Source organism: Pantherophis guttatus, chromosome 2 (assembly GCF_059756535.1).
Source record: "Pantherophis guttatus breed Tessera chromosome 2, ASM5975653v1, whole genome shotgun sequence".
Taxonomy (NCBI): Eukaryota; Metazoa; Chordata; class Lepidosauria; order Squamata; family Colubridae; genus Pantherophis; species Pantherophis guttatus.
In genome coordinates this window covers 198684310-198706053 of record NC_142064.1, presented here as the reverse complement: position 1 = coordinate 198706053, position 21744 = coordinate 198684310, and the positions used below count along the sequence as shown (strand labels likewise).

The following is a 21744-nucleotide window of genomic DNA, read 5'->3' as shown; positions in this document are numbered from 1 at the left end:
ATCCTGTGTGTTTACTGTATGGAGTTATACTTCTCTTAGGTAACTTGATTGTTTACAGAATAATATCAAAATGCACATAATTGGAGTGTGAGCCATTTCTTATCTCCAGGGTTATAGCCTCCATTATAATGGCTGATTGTAGATTGAGAAGGACAGACGAAAAATATAAAAAACAGTACCCCAGTTTAGCCACTGCTTTTCGACTTGATTATAGGCCCCTCATGACATTGGTTGTGTTCACATATTAAGTGACAATACAGTTTGCTAAGCTTACTGTGGTTGAATATAACTACTGCTATCACTACTAATATAGCTTACTAACCATATTAATTCACTGTGGTTCAAATTCAGTACTTTCCAATATTTTCAGGAACAATAAAAGTCAGGATAGATCCACACTATGTACTATATTTTTTGCTGCACATCATTTTTTGAATGATGATAATACTATAATGACATATATTTATGTATATCATACTTTGTATGACAACTTCTTGCAAGGCCATGCTCAAAGTATATACTTATCTGAAGAAAGGGTATGATTTTAAAAATCACATTTTCTGTTAGAAAGGCAAAGCAATGGGTATTGTGTCATTTTTGAATGCTGGTATGCCAAAACTAATGAAATGATATTTTTGTAGTCCTCTGTTCATTCTGATCAATTTTATTTAAAAGGGGGGGGAGGGTTCTAACTAATCAAAAGAGGGTAACGTTGAATATGTCTGCTGTGTATTTGTATATTCAATAAGCACTTTATCAGGGACTGCACTTAATTGTACCACTACCAAAACAAACCCACAAAAATTAAAGATCTGCACTAAAGGAATTAAATCTCTCTCTGATCTCTTGATCACTTACAGCCAAGTCCATTGTCTACTGTTGAGTCTTTGATGTTTTTTAAAAATACCTATTCAGTCACAGGAACATAAAATTTCCAGTGATTCTCCCAAACTCTAATTTTTCATCATAGTGAACTACGCTTCTACAGTATGAATGACTTCTGTCTGTATGGCTGCTAACCAGCTCCCTGACCAGCAGATCACAGAAAGCCCTAACATTTTTTTTCCAAGGGAGATTGATGGCATGCTCAATAAATCTTAGCTGAATGTTCAGAAGGTTTAGTTCGTGTCTTCTGTAGCAGCCCTCTTACGTTTAATCCTCTGTTAATCTCAATTTGAATCTCTTTTTTTGGAGGTAAGTCCTAGTTTTGTTGTTTATTACCAGATTTTCATCTTTTTGAAACCCCTATGTTTGCCTATGGGAGAAACTGTGTCAGCTTCCCTCAAGTTTAGCGAAGTGAGAAGATAGGGCAGTTTGCAAAGGTAGATATCGGTATTCACTGTGCCAGAATTAATGCATCCTCCACCCATGAGAATTTCCCCAAAATTCTCTTTAAAAGCAGTCTCAAGAATCAATACTTTTTCATCAGATTAAATGTGAACTGATAGAAACTGATGTGAGGGGATTTATCTGCTGTGCATTACTATGTACAGTAATTGGATTCCCAATGGAAAAGGTAGGCGTTATAAATGTAAGAATAACTGTCCTTTTAATTCTTTGGTCTTCTGGAGAAGTAACCTCCTGTGATTTCTTGTATATTTGTTTATTTAACCTGCTATTTTCAAGTGACCTTTTCAGAGAATGAAGCAATGTGTACGGCAAAGCCAGATTTCTGGTCAGTATTCTTTTTCCCCTCTTGCATGAGGTTGTAGATAGGCCTTTTCTTGTTCTACCTTAAGGCTTCTATCACAGAGATCCACATGTAGAAACATGTTTATGATCTTGTTAAAGAGCACTAGAAAAAATAAAGAAAAGGATGCAGGTGGAGAAATCTCTTCCAGTTTTTCAGGTGACTCACAACAGGGTCAGTTTTATTAGTATGGTAAAGTACAAAGCTCGGAAAGGTGACTGGGATGAAGATTAAGAAGCATACTTTAAGCAAATGTATGAAAAGAACACACAGATATATAATCAGTCTTCTCTTGATTCTCTAGTCAAGATAATATTCTATCAAATTCTCCCAAGTTTATCAGACAATGATTCCAACATTCCTGTGCATACACCAGGGGTCCCCAACCCCCAGTCCGTGGACTGGCATCGGTCCGTGGCATACTAGTAACCAGGCCATGCGTAACCAGTAACTAACCAAGCAAAGCCCCATCTATGGGATGAAGGCAGTACATGAAACCATACCCCCTCCAGTCTGCGGAAAAACCTCTTTCTATGGAACTGATCCCTGTTGCCCAAAAGGTTGTGGGCCACTGGTCTACATTGTGGAAAGACGAGGACATGCAGGGAAATATATATCTGAGAGATGAATGCAGCAATGTTTAGAGATGGTTAAGAATGATTATGCACTGGTAGATATTGATCATTCTTTGAACTGTGTATTCTTCCAGCACAGTTGTATCAGGGTGAGTTCATTTAAACAAAGAAAGCTAAACCACTTCAACATAACTTCAGTATAATAGATTCTATTTTTCCTGCACCTTGTTTTCCTCTCCCAAACTCATACATTTCCTCTTTTCGATGTGCATTTTATACTATATGAACCTCAGAGCAGAAACTGTATAGGTGACAATTCCTCCTGGTCACAAAGGAGGAAGCCTCTTTGACCAGTATGGAAACACAAGGTCTAAACCTCTTAGTAGAAAATATTGCTGAGAGCTTAACAGTTCTGTTTCAGATAATTTATTAGTCCTGCACATTTTGCATGCTGCAGATCTGAAACCATAGCAGTACTGAAAGGAAGAGAGAAAATAGCTTTCCTTGTTCATCCCTTTTTGCTGCAGCTGTAAGCTTTACTAAATTGTGCTGTGCAAGAGTATAATATAGTCTTGGGATGTTCCAATTTATGTTATTGATGTTTTTTGTGCAATTTAATCTTTAGTTTGACTATATGCATGTTAGAATGCTTGTACATTGTCACAATCCTTCTACCCTCTCGAGCAGTTTCATGCTATTTCTTAGAAGAAGTTACTGCTGCTCCCTGGAATAAGGAAAGTGAGGAAAGGGAAAGGTTAGGAAAGATGTTCAGTTGCAAGTTGTCAAGCCCTATGTAGTTGGCAAACCCAAGAACGGAGAATTAGTTGGACTTCAGAGAAGAATTTCAAAAGCTAGTCAGAGGTAAGAGCTAAAACTGCAAAAGGAGTTTCCTAGCATTATTTGGATATCTGAATAATTGCCACTTCAGATTTACATATAGCAATAGCAACAGCACTTAGACTTATATACAGTGTTTTACAGCCCTCTCTAAATAGTTTTTTACAGTCAGCATATTGCCCCCAACAATCTGGGTCCTCATTTTACTGACCTCGGAAGGATGGAAGGATGAGTCAACCTTGAGACTGGTGAGACCCGAACTGCCAAACTGCTGGCAGCCGGTGATCAGCAGAAGTAGCCTGCAGTATTGCATTCTAACTACTGCACCACTGCAGCTTGTATAAAGTAATATATGGTTGATCTTGCTTCTCCATGTGCTATTATGTTCTTTGTCTAGTCTCTAGATGATCAGTGTACTCCAACCTAGTGCCCTGATAATATTGGACTGTAGTTCTCATAATTCTTAGCAAGTAATTCTTAGCAAATTTAATAAAGAAAAAGTAAGGCCAATTATGGGAGTCCAATACATTTGGAGAATATTTAAGGGAAACTGGTACAGACTAAATATAACATACAGTGGTGAAATGGTTAGAAACTAGGGGTGAAATGCTCCTGAACCGGGCCGGATCGCCCAGTCCGGTAGCGATCTTGGCTGGTGGTTCGGTGGTCCAGTAGCGATGGCGGAGCAAAGCTCCACCCACCCGCCCAGGTGTCATTAGTTCCTGGTTTTAACCAGGAAGTAATGTGTTTTTTACCTTCTGCGCATGTGCAGAAGGTTTTGCGCATGTGCAGAAGGTCTGTACATACGCGGCACGTGCACTTCCAAACCGGTAAGGAAGGTAAATAGATTTCACCCCTGTTAGCAACTGACAGCTATACTGTATGCCAAATGAAAAGGTATTTTAATATAACATGTTTTTCTCATGTTACTGATTAGTGTGCTTGTAGGGGTCAGAGAATAATTTCCCAATTATACTGTGAAACAATACTGGATTAACTATTAAAACGGTTGCTTTTTATAGAAAGAAATTGGTACTTTCAATTGCTGTATGTCTCTTGATATTACACACACACACACACGCACACACACACACACACACAATTTATGTAGCACATCAAGCCTTAATGAGATTTATTTGATTTATAGATTAACATGATGTATGAACCATGCCAATTATATTAACCACTTACTAAGACATGAGTCGTGTGAAGAACGTTTCTACAATTCAGTAAGGAAAACGGTGACAACTTCCTGAATACCACATTATGTACAGCTCAAAATCTCCATATTGTATGTAATTTTACCATAAAATGACATATTAAGGCTGCAGTGCTTTGGCTTCAATTCCAGAAAGGTGCTTCAGCCCAAATGAGTTGCAGCTTCATCTTTTCTTGGAATCATGCAGCTGCTGTACAGTCATAACATATATTTTGTTGCTATCTAAAAAGCATGTCATTATGGGATTCTCTCAAATTGTAGACTAATTACTACTAACCTAAACAAATGGATCAAGAAAAAAGAATCTAGTAAGCTTTTAAACTACAAACATTTTGTTTCAGAAGAAAAGAAATGGAAATCAGTTTCTTGCCTGAACTGGAAAAGGCATATAGAGCAGCAGATGACAAATCTGGATGACAATATGCATCTTACAGGGTCACAATTCAGCATTCCTAAACAGTCCAATATGTGCAGAATGAGCTGTCTTAAAAATTGAGATGGTACAGTTAAAATTTTGTTTTAAACTGGGATGTCTTGAATTATCTAGGACCAGAGTGTTTAGTATATTTTAATTGGTTTTTTTAACGTTTGTATTACATGTATTTTTATCGTTCGCTGTTCACGGCCCTGAGTCCTTCAGGAACAGGGCGGTATATAAATTTAATAAATAAATAAATAAATAAATAAAATAGAAAATAAAACTATTTCTGATTTTTGATCTTGAAAAGGTTTCTGAAATAATAAATCTATGTTGTTTAAGATTTTAAAAAATGACAAAAAGAAGAACTTGGTAAATAGTAAACATGTAGCTTAGGTGTCACATTACGTTTTTATATCATGCTTTGTCTAAAGCCATTCACTCTCTTGTTTTCATTTTCTTCCATTTAGGATCTGCAATGGATACAAGGAAGCTTTTTGTGAACTTTGCCCTTTGCCTAGCATTCTTTCTGGCTTGTGAGGGAAATTCGGAGAAAGGCAATGGATCCCTTTTACACTTTACCTATCCTCTTTATAACACTTCAATCTATGAAAACTCAGCACCCAAAACTTATATGGAGAACTATGTCAAAATGGGTATATACATCAAAGACCCAGCATGGGATATCAAATATAAAATAGTTTCTGGGGACACTAGTGGTCTCTTTAAAGCTGAGGAATATATTGTTGGAGATTTCTGTTTTTTAAGAATTAGAACCAGAAGCGGTAACACTGACCGGTTGAACCGGGAATTCAAAGACAAGTATCTTTTAATAATCCATGCCACAGAGAAAACATTTGCCTACGAGACATGGGCCAAGGTGCTGGTCCAAATTCTTGACAGAAATGACCTAAAGCCTCTATTCTCACCTCCTTCTTATAAAGTGACTGTTGAAGAAGACACACCTCTGAAAACCACAATTGGCTTGGTCAGTGCCACAGATGCTGATATTGGCCAGAATGCAGAATTCTATTATACGCTAAGTACGAGGTCACAATTGTTTACCATTCATCCCACCAGTGGAATAATCATGAGTGCAGTGAGACTGAATGCTACCCACAGAGGAAAGCACCAGTTAAAGGCCTTGGCTGTGGACAGAATGAGGAAGATCTCTGAAGGAAACGGTTTTGGAAACATGGCCAGTCTTACCATCCTGGTGGAACCATCTACCAGGAAACCACCTGTTATTGCTTCAGTGAAGCCAGTTGATTCTGCTGAAGATCTCCTCTATGCTACTTTAAGTGTAAAAACTGATGGCTCAGGAACTGGGGTAGATTCTGTTGATATTGTAGATGGAGACCCAAGAGGGCATTTCAGGGCCATCAGATCATATATGGAAAGTAATGACTTCATGATAGTATCAGACAAAGAGATCAATTGGAGCAACAGCCCACTTGGTTTCAATCTCAGCTTGCAGGCTAAAGACAAGAACAAGCCACCTCTTTTTTCCCAGACTGTATTTGTTCAAATACACCCTTCTAAATATACCTCTGCCAAATTTGAAAAAGATATTTATCAAGTCCAACTCAATGAATGTGTGCTCCCTGGAAGTCACGTTGCCATGGTTCAAATTACTCCAGTTCTCCAAAATATAAAATATATGCTGAAACTAAGTTCTGATAGTATTAACTTTAAAATCAACCCACAAACTGGTCTGATAACTACAGCAAAACAAATAGATTTCCATGAACAGTCTCATTTTGAATTTCAAGTTACAGCCAGTTATAGACACCTTTCTACCACTGTTATTGTTGACGTTGTTGATTGCAACAATCATGCTCCTAGCTTCACCCAATCTTCATACCTGAGTAATTTTGATGAAAATCTGCCTCCTGGCTCAAGTGTCTTCTCAGTAAAGGCTACAGATAATGATAGTGGGGAGAATGGCTTCGTTACATACAACATAGCCAATCAGAGGACTGTTCCATTTGTCATTGACCCATTTACAGGTGTCATATCTACTACTAAATTAATGGATTATGAGTTAATGCAGAGGTGGTATTATTTGCGTATCTGGGCATCAGATTCAGGATCTCCTTTTCGTCATCAGACTGAAGTTTATGTTTCCCTCATTCTGAATAACCTAAATGATAATGTGCCAGTATTTGAGAAGATTAACTGCAATGGAAGCATTCCATGGGATTTACCTATTGGGCACTCTGTGTTCACAGTTTCAGCCATTGATAGAGATGAACTAAATCCCATAAAATATGAAATCAAGTCTGGCAATGAAGGACAGTTTTTTGAATTGAATCCTGTGTCTGGTGTTATTTCCCTTAGAGCACATTTCAAGGATCTCCACTACCACTCACGCCTACCAATCTCCTATGCTCTCAAAATTAGCGCTACTGATGGAAATAATTCTGCATCCCCAGCATGTATAAATATTACTGTGGTCAACCAGGAAACTCCTCTCTCTTTTCAATGTGAGGAAACGGGGGTGCTCAAGGAACTGGCTAACACCATAATCCATTTTGCTGACTCCCCATCTCCAGACCACCAGGATGAAGATTCCTCCTTGAATACATATCTTATAAACCATCATGCACCACAGTTTGATGACACATTTCCACGGTCTATTGATATACTGGAGACAGCTCCAGTTAACTCTACCATTGCTCAATTCACAGCAATAGACAGTGATACTGGCTTTAATGGAAAAATGGTCTATGTCATCTCTTCAGGAAATGAGGAGAGCTGTTTTGATATTGACACAGAAACAGGTCTGCTGCTGGTACTTTCTCCTTTGGACCATGAAAGAACAAGTTTCTATGTGCTTAACATCACAGTATATGATCTCGGCAGTCCTCAGAAGTCAACATGGAAATTATTAGCTGTGAATGTTCTGGATGCAAATGATAATGCACCTACATTTTTGCAAAACACATATTTAATAACTATACCAGAGGACATAAAAATGGGTACAACAGTTGCTGTGTTGACAGCTAATGATGCTGATACAAATGACAACAGCAGAGTGAAATATTCCTTTCTCACACACAGTGATAAATTTGCTATCAACAGTGTTACTGGAGAAGTAGTAGTGACTGCTACTCTTGATAGAGAATTGGAGCCTCAGTACATATTAAAAGTTGAAGCCAGAGACCAGCCACAAAAGAGTCATCAACTCTTTGCAATTGCTGACCTGGTTATTTCTTTGGAAGATGTAAATGACAATCCTCCCTACTGCATCCCAGCCTTGAACAAGATGAATGTTCCTGAGGACTTGCCTTCAGGGACCACCCTACTCTTCCTGGAAGCCTTTGATCCAGATATTACCTCTGAGGGAGAGCTGAAATACAGTCTGATCAGTGATAATGAAAATATGTTTCATCTGAATGAATTTACAGGGTCTTTAACATTGGAAAAAGAATTAGATTATGAAAAAATGGACTTTTATAATCTCTCTGTGAAGATCAGTGATGCTGGGATGCCCTATTCTCTCTCTTCTCTCTGCTACATTGAGATAAATGTTTTGGACATTAATGAAAATCTGCACCCTCCTTCCTTTGATTATTTTGTGTATGAAGGATCAGTGAAAGAAAACATCCAAGAAGGGACACCTGTGATGAGGGTAGTAGCTCAAGACGGTGATAGAGGAAAAGATGGACAAATCCAGTATTTCATCAGAGAGGGATCTGGCATGGCTCTCTTCAACATTGAAAATGACACAGGTAATAATGGGGCATTGTAGAAGAAGGGAGAATAGAAGAGGAGTGGTCAAATGATAACTTATTATTTGATCTAAGATTTTGATTTATCATTATTTTATCTCGTATTAACCATCATAAACCTTCTAGTATACAATAAACATTGCCTATCTGCAACAAAAAATAATTTTGCAGGAGGCATACATTACTTGAATGCATGCTTCTTTGTAATATACTAACTAGAGTTAGTGGAAGGCTATATTATATACATTTCACAAAAGAACACATTGGATTTTCAGTTGGATCTGATTTTATAGAACATTTTTTTCTTTACTAGTTTGTTTAATGGTCAGATTGGATCAGTTATATAGCTTGCATTATATTGGTTAGGATAGATTTAAGTCCGCAGAAACTGAAAATATAGTCATTGTGAAGATGAAAAGTACATTTCCATAGATTAAGTTGCTTAATCTATGGAAGAGAAACTCCACTTTAATTCTCCCAAAAAAAAAAAAACAACCCACAACCCACCACCCTGTATTTAATTTTGTTCTTGCCACTAGAAATCATATAATACTCTGTTTCTCTCAGGTCTTATTTTTACCATGGGGCCATTCGACAGAGAATTGTGTTCTCATTATTGGTTGACAGTACTTGCTGTTGATCAAGGATCCGTCCCCCTGTCTTCTGTGGTTGAAATTTACATTGAAATCAGTGACATCAATGATAATCCACCTCAGCTGTCCAGACCTGTCTTTTATTCCTCTGTCTTGGAGAATTCACCAGCCAATACTTCCATCCTTCAAGTTGAAGCTGTTGATCCAGATACTGATTCACAGGGGAAACTGACTTTCCACATCATAAATGGAAACCATCAAGGATTGTTTGCCATTAATCCATTCACTGGTAAGGTGCTACATTCATTTTTTTTTTTTTTAAAGACATACCTAGTGTATAAGATCTGTGCTTTAGTTTCTCTTGCTCACTATTTTGACATTCAAATGTATGTTCCTATTGGTCGGGAAAAATATATACTGTTTTTAGTTTAGATTTCTCTGATCATTGCAGAAGGAAGATTAATTAACACAAAAGCATTAGTGCTTACTACAACTTCTATTAAGATGAGGAGGTTGTTATCTCAAATAATTATAGGATATTGAGAAATGGTAATTAATCTTGGTTAAATTTCTATGTTACCCATATACTGTTCTTTAAATTTATCTATTTGTGTCTGGCATATTAATTTTAAGACAAATGTTAACACTGCATTTTCCTAATTTAGCACTGGTCAGATTTGTTTGAAGTGTAATTCCTACAGTTCATTTTTTCCCTTATGGATGTTTTCATTTTATGATGAGTTTGGTAGCTGCCTAGAGCCTTCAGAATTAGGTTTTATTGAAATGAAGAAAACAATCTAATAAAGTCAGCATTGATTTTATCTAGAAATTCTGAGAGTTGTATCCATATGGTACAACTCATATGGAGGGTTCCAGTCTGGAGAAAACTATTTGAGTTAGAGGTTAGCAGCCTTGTTCTGTGTCAGGACCAGTGGGCATGGTGCTGCTGGTAAACAACACTGTTTTCCTCTCCTTGTCTGCCTAGAAGAGCAGGCAAAAGGTTTAAAATTAATTTGGGAATCAGATTTAGGAGAAATAAATGACAACAATTGGAAAAATATTCAAAATAGAAGAATATATAAGAATATGTCAGTTAGAATTAAGGAAAATGGATATAACGTGATATGGAGGTGGTATTTAACACCACGTAAACTAAATCAAATAGATGGTAAATATACAAATAAATGTTGGAGGTGCAAGAAAGAAGTCGAAACATATAAACACATGTAGTAGGATTGTGATAGTGCAAAAAAATATGGCACATGGTGTTTAGAGAAATTAGAGCACTTTTGAATGTAAATTTAGATATATCACTATGAATTGCATTATTATTGCTGGTGGAACAACGGGATATAAATGAAACAAAAAAAGAAATGATTGTAAACTTGTTAATGGCAGCTAGATATGTGATGGCTAAATACTGGGGATGAAATTAGGATATTCAAAGATATGAATGGTATAATGAAATTTGGAGCATGGCAACAAACAATAAATTAACAGAAATTAAATTTTAAAAAGGGATAATTAAAACAAACAATTATAATGAAATATGGGGGATTTTATAAAATCAGTGTTGGTGGAAGATGAAATATAAGGGGGGGAAATGGTCTCCGGGGGTGGGCGCGCATTGTATTATTTGTATTTTTTTCTTTTTCTTTTTTGTAATTAGATGTGTATATATATGTTCATATTGTTTGCATTACTTGTATTTAAAATAAATTAAAAAATTAAATTTAAAAAAATTTAAAAAAAGAAAGGAAGAGTTGTGGAATCTTAAGATGTACCTATTACATGCAATGTGGGGACAAAGAAAGAAGTCATGGTACTGTCTAATAGAACTGCTTTTATCACAAAGGGGATTCTGTACTATAGAATGCTGGCTATCATTCTGCAAACCTTGGTCATCCATTGAAATGAATTTGTGAAAATATAAAACAGAAAGTTATTTTTATCTGTTTGAAACCTGATACTACACTTTTAACAGTATCTGTAGGGTCATCCAGTGCATAGTCAGGTCTATTTCCCCCCAAAATGCATTTCCAGCCTCGCCTATTTTAGCTATTAAGATCTGGAAGAAGTAGACGGACGAGGTGGATCTAGAATGTTGGAAATGCTTCCTTATATCAGGAGTTTGTTCTCTGTATGTCAAAAGAGATGGTTGTATTTATTTAGATAACTTCTTTGCAAATATCCATTTTTCATCAGGGTATTTGAGAGAGGTCAATCAGTTTTATGCATTCATTTGGATTATCCAAATTATTGTAGTGGGTTTCAGCCCTGGATTTTAGCCCCAGAACTACCTGGGGCATCAGATCACATGCTCTGTAGTTCAATTCTGTTAATCTTTCTGAATATAGCTCTGATCATGGTATCCTTCTCAGTTAATTATCTGGGTCTGACATTATTCTTATCTCCGGGTTTGCTTCCAGAGAGTGGCTTCTAGATGTTTGTTTTTTAGAACCACCATTATTGTTTAATATTCTTAGGGCAATGCTGAGTGAGGTCAACTGTGGGTCTGGGCTGGGTGCCATTAATATGCTGATAATATGCAAATCTATTTCCCTCTGATATCTGAGTTAAATTATCATATTTTTCAGAATATAAGACATACCGGAGTATAAGACGCACCTACCTTTTTTGGTGAGAAAAAGACGAAAAAGAAATCTCCCTCTGCCTCTGAGCAATTTTGCCTCGTTGCAGCAAACAGCAAACAGCCTGCTTTACTTTCATTTTCATTTTCAGCATAGCTTGATTAGCACAAGAAAAAAAAATCTGCTCCAGCAATTTATCTCTTTGCAGCAAGCAGCAGAGCCCTGCACAAAACAGCTGAGAGCAAATCAGCTGAGAGTCGGGAGGCCGATCCAATCAACTTGTGCTAATTAAGCTGTGCTGAAGCTGAAAGGAGCTGTTTTTTCTTGCTGTTTGTTTGCAAGGAGGTAACTGCTGCAAGGCAGAGGCCAAAGGGTGGGAGCCAGTGGGTGGGCAGGGCTACATTCAGTGTATAAGATGCACCTAAATTTTCACCCCCTTTTAGGGGGGGAAAGGTGCGTCTTATACTCCAAAAAATTCGGTAGGTGATGCAGGTCTTTAACTAGGGTCTAGAACAGGGGTGTCCAACTCAAGTGCTTAAATCTGGCCTGCAGGGCCGTCCTGGAAATAGCAAAGGAGCGGCCCGTGGTGCCTCTGCTAGTAGGCACCCCATCCCTATGGCCCATTTTTGGCCTGGACAGCCTCCTGTAGCACTATCTCGTGGCCTGTTACAGGCCGAAATTGAGCCTCTGGAGGCCTCCCGGGCCTGTTACAGGTTGAAATGCAGCCACCGGAGGCCAGATTTGGCCCTCCCCACCCCATTTCCCATGGCTTTACTGAACTTACTTTGTGAAGATCTCCAGAAGAGGCTGACCCACGTGACAGAGAAGCCAAAGCCTTTTATTCAGAAGCCTATGAAGCTGTAAGAAGGTGAGATGTAAAAAAAACAGGTTTCCCTATCTGAATAAAAGACTGGCTTCTCTGCCATGAGGGCCTGCAGGCTTAGTTTGGGCCTGGGCCTAGGCCTAGGCCTGCTGGCCACAGGGCCCCAGCCAAAGTCTTTTACTCAGAAGCTGATGAAAATGTTTTCCTTAGATTTCACGTTCTTACAGCTTCACCATCATCTGAATTCTCTGCCAGTGGGTCAGCCTCTTCTGGAGCTCTGGAGATCTTCAAAAAGTAAGTAATCCATGGGAAATGGGATGGGGAGGAGTAAGTGGAATCTGGGATGCTAGCAAAGCAGGCCCAGTCTGTGGAGACCCTGTGGGGCAGAATGCCGGAGGGGGGGGAGAAATTGTGGGGACCTCAGGGGAACATGAGGTATCTCAGTGGATTGAGGGAGGCCTTGGATGGCCTGCTGCAGCACTAGGCCCAGCGTGTTCTTCCCCACACTGAGATACCTCCTGTGCATTTTAAGTCCTTAATGATTTTGGGCTTTGGTGTATATAGTGCCTGAAAAATCACAAAGAAGGCACTCCTATGTGTCCCATTGCTGAAAGAAGTATATGGGACAGACATTTGGTACACAATATGTTTCACAAATCACACTAACTTATGGTTTGATTTGGTTTTAATTTACACAATCTGTGAACCCACTCGTTATGGTTTAAATTTATATGTGTACCCAATCATTATGTTTTGTTCAACAAATTAGGCTTCGAAAATCAAGGTTCCATATTGTGAGAACACCCAGAGTCTAGCAAAATCGCTAGCATATAAATGCTGTAAAATAAGAAAATAAATAAAAGTAGGCATACCGTCATTCTATCCCCATCCAGCAAAGAAGCAAGGCTTTGATCTTCCAGGCAGTCTGAATTTCCAGTTCCTTTCTTTTTGTAAGTTAAGCATTTAGGTTAGCTTCTTGCTTTCCTATATTATCTTTCAGCTTCCTGGATTTGTATTGTATTTTCTTACAACTTTTTTCATTGGGTACTTCTTGTTTATTTTGTTTTTCAATTAAAATTTGCAGCTGTGGCTGATAAAATAGTTTAACTTTTATCTACTGTGGTTGATGAAATTGTTCATTGTTAGACATCTCTTTAACCAAAACATATTCACTCATTACAGTTTGTAAACTGTCTTTTTTCCTATCCATATAACTTGTTTTTCTACAGCAAATGTCAACAGTGCTGATTGCAAATAATACTTTGCTTTAGAACTGAGTTTCGTCCTGAGACAGAAGGTGATAATAATGAAATTTTATTTAGTTTTTTAAGAGAAGAAAAATAAAAGTGACTGGTTTCAGAATGTGGAGACACAAAAAGTGTTGCAATATGAAGTACACCAGTTAGTGAACTAAAAACCTTTATTCTGTTCTTTTTTTTCTCATCTCCTATCCCAACCATCTGTATTTTGAGTCTATTGAGCATTATAACTGAACTGTTTCTCTGTTTGCTTTTTATCTACCGAAGGATAGTTTTGTAATAATTGGGATTCACCCAAGCTTATTAAAACTTTCCTTCTGATTTTAATTAAAGCATTTTGGCTGCAACCAGAACTTTCCTGTGTGAATGTTATAGATGGTGTGTCTATGCATGGATTTTCCAATCCCCCCATTTTAATGCATATCTTTTATATTAATCATGTTTACTTAATTAAAAACTTACTGTATTTTGATTATTTCTATTTTCAGATTTATGCACTGTTTTGAATTTATTGTGTGGTATGAAATATTAAAGAAAAATGAATTTGCTGGTAGTTTCAGGATATTGTGTGGGCAGCCTGACATTTTCTAAATATTTTGGACTACATTACTTGCCACTGCAAGTTTGCATTGCTACATTACTTGCCACTCAGTAAAGCAGAGGGAACTGAGGTCTATGTGGAAAATACTCCAGGATACTCAACCCTTATCATGTTCAATGGGCAGAAGCACAGAGAAATAAATATTTAATAAGGAAAAGAAAGATGGTTCTAGTGTTGTTAGTGAATGGAATAAAAGTGCTGCCTTGAAAAGATTGAAGACTATTTGGATGATAGTAGAAATATAGTTAATAATTGTGAAATGGAGGCAAATATATTGGATCATGTTTTTTCCCCACAAATAAAATGCTTACTTTTTCTTAACTCTAGTTATTTTGAGGAACAGGGATAGTCTTTCTACCCCTAACTCAAATACCCTTGCTAGTTTTTGAGATCTTTCAGTATGGTTTTCATCTATGTGAACTAAATAGAAAATGTACCTCATGAATACATGATCCATGTCATGAATGCAGACTGACCCACAATCTGTTACCAGTGAACTGTAATAGGCTGCCCTTGTGTCCTATGTTTCAACAATGTGTAGGTATGATACTGTGTGAACAAATTAGCTATTAACAGCATGCATGTATTCATGAATATAACATATATTTACGATGAATACCTAAATGCTGTAATTATTTACCACAGTAATTAGTAGTACTAATACACCTAGTCTTAAGCACCTGCACATAAGCATTTTGCACTTCAGCTTGTCATATCACAGTAACTATTTTCTAATTCTGTAGTAGTTTAAAGAAGAGGGTGTTCTCTGTGGGCGCACCAACCCTCTGGAATGGTTTACCCACTGGGCTCCGGATGGCCCCCGACCTCTGCTCTTTCCGCGGTGACCTGAAGACATGGCTTTTCCAACAAATTTGCTGATCTGATGGGAGTTTTTAATTTTAATCCTTTGGGGATTTTAATTGAGTATTTTAGTTGTAATTTTGTTGTTTGTTGTTTTGTCTTTGTGAGCCGCCCCGAGTCCTTCGGGAGAAGGGAGGCATATAAGTATAAATAAACTAAACTAAACTAAACTAATTGTAGCTAAAGCATTAGGTGCTATGAAGTTGGAGATGGGATTCTGTGAGGAATTAATTTCTCTATTTGTGGCATTAGGACCTGAGCTGAAACAAGTTACAAATTACCTGATATCTGGTACCTATCTTCTATTAAACCCCAAAGTGCTGTTTAGTATTTCAGTGAGTTAACTTACTGTATTTCCCTGAAAATAAGACCCAGTCTTATTTTTTTGAACCCCAAAATAAGTGCATGGCCTTATTTTCGGGGAGGTCTTATTATTTGGGGGCACGTGGAGGAAGATGGGGCTCCTCTTGCCATCTTACCTGATTTCCAGCGTTTAAATATTTTTGGGAAGGGCTTATGTTTGGGGGGAGGCTTATTTTAGCGCATGTGCTCAAAAGCCTGATTGGGCTTAGTATTAGGGGATGTCTTATTTTCGGGAAAATAGGGTTTTTCTTGCTGTTTCTCTGAGCCTTCCAACAATATTGGCATAGTCCCCCCTGCCTTAGGAGCCTTCTAGCACTACCTTTTTCTACTCTTGATGATAAGCCCATGCCAGAAATTCAGATCTGGAAGCAAGTTTTAATTTACTTTTTTTTCCAGGATTGCTTGCTCTCACAATCTGAATGTATTCATGCAACCAACTATGAACATACATTCATTCATTCATTCATTCATTCATTCATTCATTTATTTATTTATTTATTTATTTATTTATTTATTTATTTAATTTGTATACCGCCCTTCTCCTTTCGGACTCAGGGCGGTGAACAGCCAAAATAAAAACATCTGTACACAAAAGTTAAAATAATTATTAAAACTAATTAAATGAAATTTGGCCCATAATTTAAAACATATCAATTAAAATCAATATCAAACGTTAAAACCAACATGGAATCAGGCCAGCCCGGCTAGCTGAAAAAAGTAAGTTTTTAGGGTCCGACGAAAAGTCTGGAGGTCTGAGATCACTCGTATCTCTGGAGGTAGATCGTTCCAGAGGGTAGGTGCCACCACAGAGAAGGCTCTCCCCCTGGGGGTCGCCAGCCGACATTGTCTGGCTGACGGCACCCTGAGGAGGCCCTCTCTGTGGGAGCGAACCGGCTGGTGGGAGGCAATTGGTGGCAGAAGGCGGTCCCGTAAATACACTGGCCCTAAGCCATGGAGCGGAACATAGGAACAATCTGTTCTTACACGCTGGAGAATATCTGACCATTAAACCCACTACTCCGATTTAAGACTTCAGAGACTTTGAATAGAGAAGATATCGCTCTCTCAATCATAAAGGGATTGGGAAGATAATCAGTTCAAATTGTTTTGAAATGAAAATTCTTTCATTAGGAAAATATACTTCATCTTTATTCATAATATGGATGTAGTGGGATGGGAAAATCTTATGTTTTTACTCCCTTTTTCTTTTAATTCTAAACTTCTCAAGCTAGGTAGGGTAGTTGTAGCTTTGTCCTTTTAACTTTTTTTTCAGGCCTTTTTTTTTACTTTTACTTTTTTTTCCAGGGCTTTTTTTGTTTTCAGGGCTTTGTCCTGAAATCTGCCTTTACCAGAAGAAATGAAATGAAATTGAATGTTTTTGGTGACTACAAGAACAAGGGTGTTCTTGTTCAGGCATGCCCTTGGTTTTCTTTACTGACAAGAAGCAGAAGGAAGGTATTCCACAAGTGCAAGTGTTTTAATACTTTCAAACAGAAATTCCATTACACATGGGCAATATCTGTTTTACAGGAATTGTGCAACTAATATTCATTAAAATACAGTAAAAACATTAAAAACATAACATCTTTAAAAACATTTACATTAATCCAAGAAGTACACTCAATTAAATCTAGTAAAATAAATAAATCCCATTCAGACACAGATCTTCTGATAATATTTTTCAGTGGTGATTCACTGGGATTCATTTGTAATCCCAGCGGTGATAAGCATAAATATGGTTGTTCTGGTCCTTTGGGGATTTTAACAGTGTGCTAAAGGTTATTGCTTAAGAGTGATGATCAGCTGAATAGGACAGGTACAGGGCATCTAAGAGATGTCAATCCAAGATAATTTTCTGTTTGGGCATTTCCACAAATAGCACTACAAGACATCATGGTTTTAATCATTTTTAGCTTGTAGTTATATGGATGCCCAAATTATTTATTTATTTATTTGTTTAAAAATAAATAAATGTTTTAGAACAAAAATTAGAATGGTAGCATTTGCCTTTTTGATAACATGTTTTGATTGAGTTCCCAATATGCACATAATCTCTACACCAAAAAGGGCATATAAATTGTACAGCTGAGGCCTGCATGAATCTGTCATGGATCTTAAAGTACTAATTTGCTGCATCTAATATGGAGATTGGTGATGGATGAAGCAGAAACGTACTAACCTGACATTGCATTGCGTAGACAACCTGTATAATTGTTACCATTATAATTTTTCTGGAAACTTATCTGCCATCAGAATATATAAGTCAGATTTCTAGATACATAGAGTAGGTGAAGAGGGGAAAAATGTACTCCCAGTCACTTGAAGAAATTTTTTCATTCATATATGTGGCATTTTTTACAGGGCTTATTTGTAAAGTAATTTGTGAAGATTAGCAGTGCATGATTGAGCTCTGGGTATATCTCTCAGTCAGTGCAGTATCTGTGACTTAGTAACATGTTAAATTTCCTGACTAGTGAAATAATGTAATTATACCATTCTGAATGCCTAGTTGTCATATTTCTTATTTTTAATAGATATTTAGAAGTTGTGTAATATAATTAAGAAAATTAAAAATTAGGATTTTTAACAGAATAACAGAACAACAGAGTTGGAAGGGACCTTGGAGGTCGTCTAGTCCAACTCCCTGCTCAATCCTTAATGTATTCCCTTTAGGGGGGAAATAGGCTCTCCTCTCTTTAGCAATTTGCATCTCCAGTTTCTATCTGTCTGTCTAGCAGATAGATAACTTGATATCTGCACTTCCTTCCTTTTGACAAGAAACTGTAGTAACAAATTATTGTATTCATTCCAGTTAGCTTTATTAGTCTAAAAGGCCTTTTTTTCATGCCTCTTCTAAGATTTGCTACTGGAATCCACACAAATACATTTCATTTTTGCATGCCTTGGCAGGAACAGAAACACCGCAGCTCTATTTTGGAATTAGTGTAATTAACAATTAACCTCAATTGCTCTAAGATCTCATTATGGGCTGTTTAACTGACCTTGTAAGGAAATCAGTGGTGGATATGTGTGTGTCTGAGGCATTCTGGAGTCACAAGGCAGCCAAACCAGATTGCCTCCTCCCTACTAGTACACAATAAATATTGAGGCAAATTAAAAAGGAGGCTTTTAAAACTCTCCCCCAAAGTATTCTTCCATGTGTTGATTTTCTCCTATGAACTCTAGGTTGTTTTAAACAGTTTTTTACTAGCCAGTGCTAAAACTAAAACTGTTTGGGTGTTTGTTTGTTTTTAAAGTCATCTAGGAGGTATTTGCCAAGAAAAGTATGCATGTTTGAATAAAACACACTATAAAACAAGTGTTTGTTTTTTAGTATAACAAAATATACTTGATTGTTATAGCTGCAACCATCCAATACACCTAACCCCTGTCCTAACCCTCTCAGACCCTCCTGAGACCTTCTGTGACCTATCCCAGCCCTCCCCTGATTCTCCCAAGCTCTTCTCCACCCCACCATCATGGCACCCTGTTCTCCTGGGACTCCCACCTTTGCCAACTAAAATGATCCATGTGTCTTGACTGGTTCATGACAGCAACCAATGACATCAAACTTTACAAACACATTACTTCACTTAGCAATGGCAATCCTGATTCCAATTGTTGTCATAGCTAGAACTACTGATAATGTGACTTACCTGTCATAATAGTACATCCAGTGTTTACCGCTTCATAATTTTTCTGCTTATTTTCTACTCAGACCCTTTGGATACGAGATGGGTGGCAAATAAATTTTATAAATAAATTCTAAACTCTTTATCTCCATTCCCATAATTGTGCCAGCAATTCCATATTTTTCAGAGAAGTGCCTTTATAAATCAAACATGCAGTAAATTTTCTTTTTCACATTCATGCTTTTCTCCATGACCTGTTGAAGAGCCATGCCATTCCAGAGTTCTGCAAAATATTTTCTGAGACACACGTGAAAATTCTCCTGTATATAATTACATGTGTCAAGACCATTCATATAACACACTTCCCCAATTTCGATCTACATTACTGAAGGAACTTTTCAATTGTAGTAGATAAACTACAGTTGTAACTTTTGTTTCTGGATCCTTTAGTTGTGCTGACTGGTAGTTCTGGGTGTCATAATCTGGACAAGTATGATGGCAGACTATTCCTAATAAATAAATAAATAGAGCACACTATTTTGAGAAGCTGCTGGCATTTAATGCTGTCAAGGAATCAATCCCATTGTTATTTATTGCTAATGAATTTATCTCTCTGCAGCTTAGAGTAAACCTTAGAAATAAAGGGAAAACAATAGAGAATTACCATGGTAATGATAAAAGAATTTAGATAATAAATAAAACATTATTGACTGCTTTAAGCAACTACTACCAAAATTGGGTGACTTGACAGTCGCACATTAGATATGTTTCTTTGGTCTCATATGCATAGCAAGTTTAATTCTGCTGTCAGTTTACATACATGCATTGGGAAAAACATAGAATACTTGACAGGGAGTTTTTTGTTTTCATGTTGAAGTCCTACCTCTGTATTTTCACACTATATACTGTACTTAGATCATCAGATCATCCTCTGTTGAGTCTTTCCTCCACTGAGTCATGGCACACTATTTAGAACCATGTTTAGCAAAGATCTTTAGAGCTAATATATATATATAAACATTTCTTTATAGTTTCGTTGTTGCCCTTGGGATCTTCTGTTCATGCAAAGATGTAGGATGAAAAAAACAACAACACATCATATAGAACACACAAGTCCATTAAATGCAGCTTGTCCTAACACATTGCTATCTTTCGTCTTAAAGTAGTTTATAATGGGAGCCAAAGTGAATACACATAATCCCTAACAGGGAGAAAGTAATGAACAAGTGATGCCTGCAGACTGCAGCCCTGTTCCAGATATTTCTAGCACAATCCCTGGAGCAGTATTATATGTGCTTTTTCCCATGGAATGTTCTGTCAATAGCAGGTCTACATACCTGATGTCTTTCACCAAATCATATGGCCATTTTTACAGCAATGCAGACTCTTGGCAATGATCCTGCTTTGGCAGTGCCAAATACTCGCCAACAATAGGGTTATGCTAGGCTGTTAGGCTTCCATACATACAGTGAATTCTGTTTTCTTGATGGGGAGAGAAGAGAGATGGGTGTAAAGTTCTTTGCAAATTCCTCTTCAATTAGCAATTCCTTGATAATTTGCAAGAATTTCTATTGCACTTGTGATGCTTGATAACAAGGTAATAATTTGCACAATCACTTTTAAAGACACTTCCTCATATACGGTAATGAAAACAGAGAAATTGTTTATAGAAAGGGATCAATATTGTTATAACAGGAGGGATTCCTCGGATCATTTTTTGCTTGTTCTTTTCTGATTTTGTTATTTTTTCCTCATATGGACTATAACCAGAAGTTTTCCTTTATTTGAATCTCACAGTACTGAATCTCATAGGGGAAAAGAGGTAAATGGTCAGTAGGCTTCTATCTTTCGTGCTGATCAGTAACCAATAAGACTCAGAATTTTTCTTCAAATATCTTTGAATCTTGCTAATATTTACTGCTTTATCCCAGGTCAAAAGTTATTCAAAGCATTACAGTGGTGGGTTTTTCCATTTACTGTAATTTCAGTTGCAAAAACTGAACAACCGTTATGACATTTTCCAGCCCTCCTTTTGCCTGAGAAGATAAGATAAACTGCAAACTATACATATGAGGAGAAAAAAAATTAAATCCAGTGGTTAAATCCAATTTTTTTTACTACCGGTTCTGTGGGCGTGGCTGGGCGTGGCAGGGGAAGGATACTGCAAAATCTCCATTCCCACTCCACTCCAGGAGAAGGATACTGCAAAATCCCCATTCCCCACTCCTGGGGGAAGGATATTGCAAAATCTCCATTTCCACTCCACTCTGGGGCCAGACAAAGGTGGTATTTGCCAGTTCTCCAAACTACTCAAAATTTCCGCTACCAGTTCTCCGAACTGCTCAAAATTTCCGCTACCGGTTCTCCAGAACCTGTCAGAACCTGCTGGATTTCACCCCTGATTAAATCTATGTTTTGGTCTTCCAAATGCAGCATAAAAAAACTTATTTTTCCAATAAAAAAAGTGTTTGGAATTATCTTTGAATGCATGTGGGCATTTATTGTACTGTTGTTGGCATTCTTTTTATAAATTCTTTTTATGAAAGTG

General features: G+C 37.3%; 1 protein-coding gene and 1 long non-coding RNA gene across 2 annotated transcripts in view; one reads left to right on the top strand and one right to left on the bottom strand.

Annotated features, from left to right (window-relative positions):
• FAT2 (FAT atypical cadherin 2) overlaps positions 1–21744 on the top strand; it is a 90408-nt gene that overhangs the window by 14218 nt on the left and 54446 nt on the right. Inside the window, exons 2-3 of the mRNA XM_034402080.3 lie at positions 5210–8473; positions 9041–9355. Of these exons, the coding sequence (XP_034257971.2) occupies positions 5218–8473; positions 9041–9355 (3571 nt within the window). The 5' untranslated portion in view covers positions 5210–5217. The remainder of the gene's footprint in view (positions 1–5209; positions 8474–9040; positions 9356–21744) is intronic.
• Positions 7672–13755, bottom strand: LOC148115478 (uncharacterized). Its single transcript, XR_015732585.1, has 2 exons — positions 13353–13755; positions 7672–10047 (listed from the first exon to the last, which is right to left on the bottom strand). It is a non-coding gene; the product is annotated as an uncharacterized LOC148115478 (long non-coding RNA).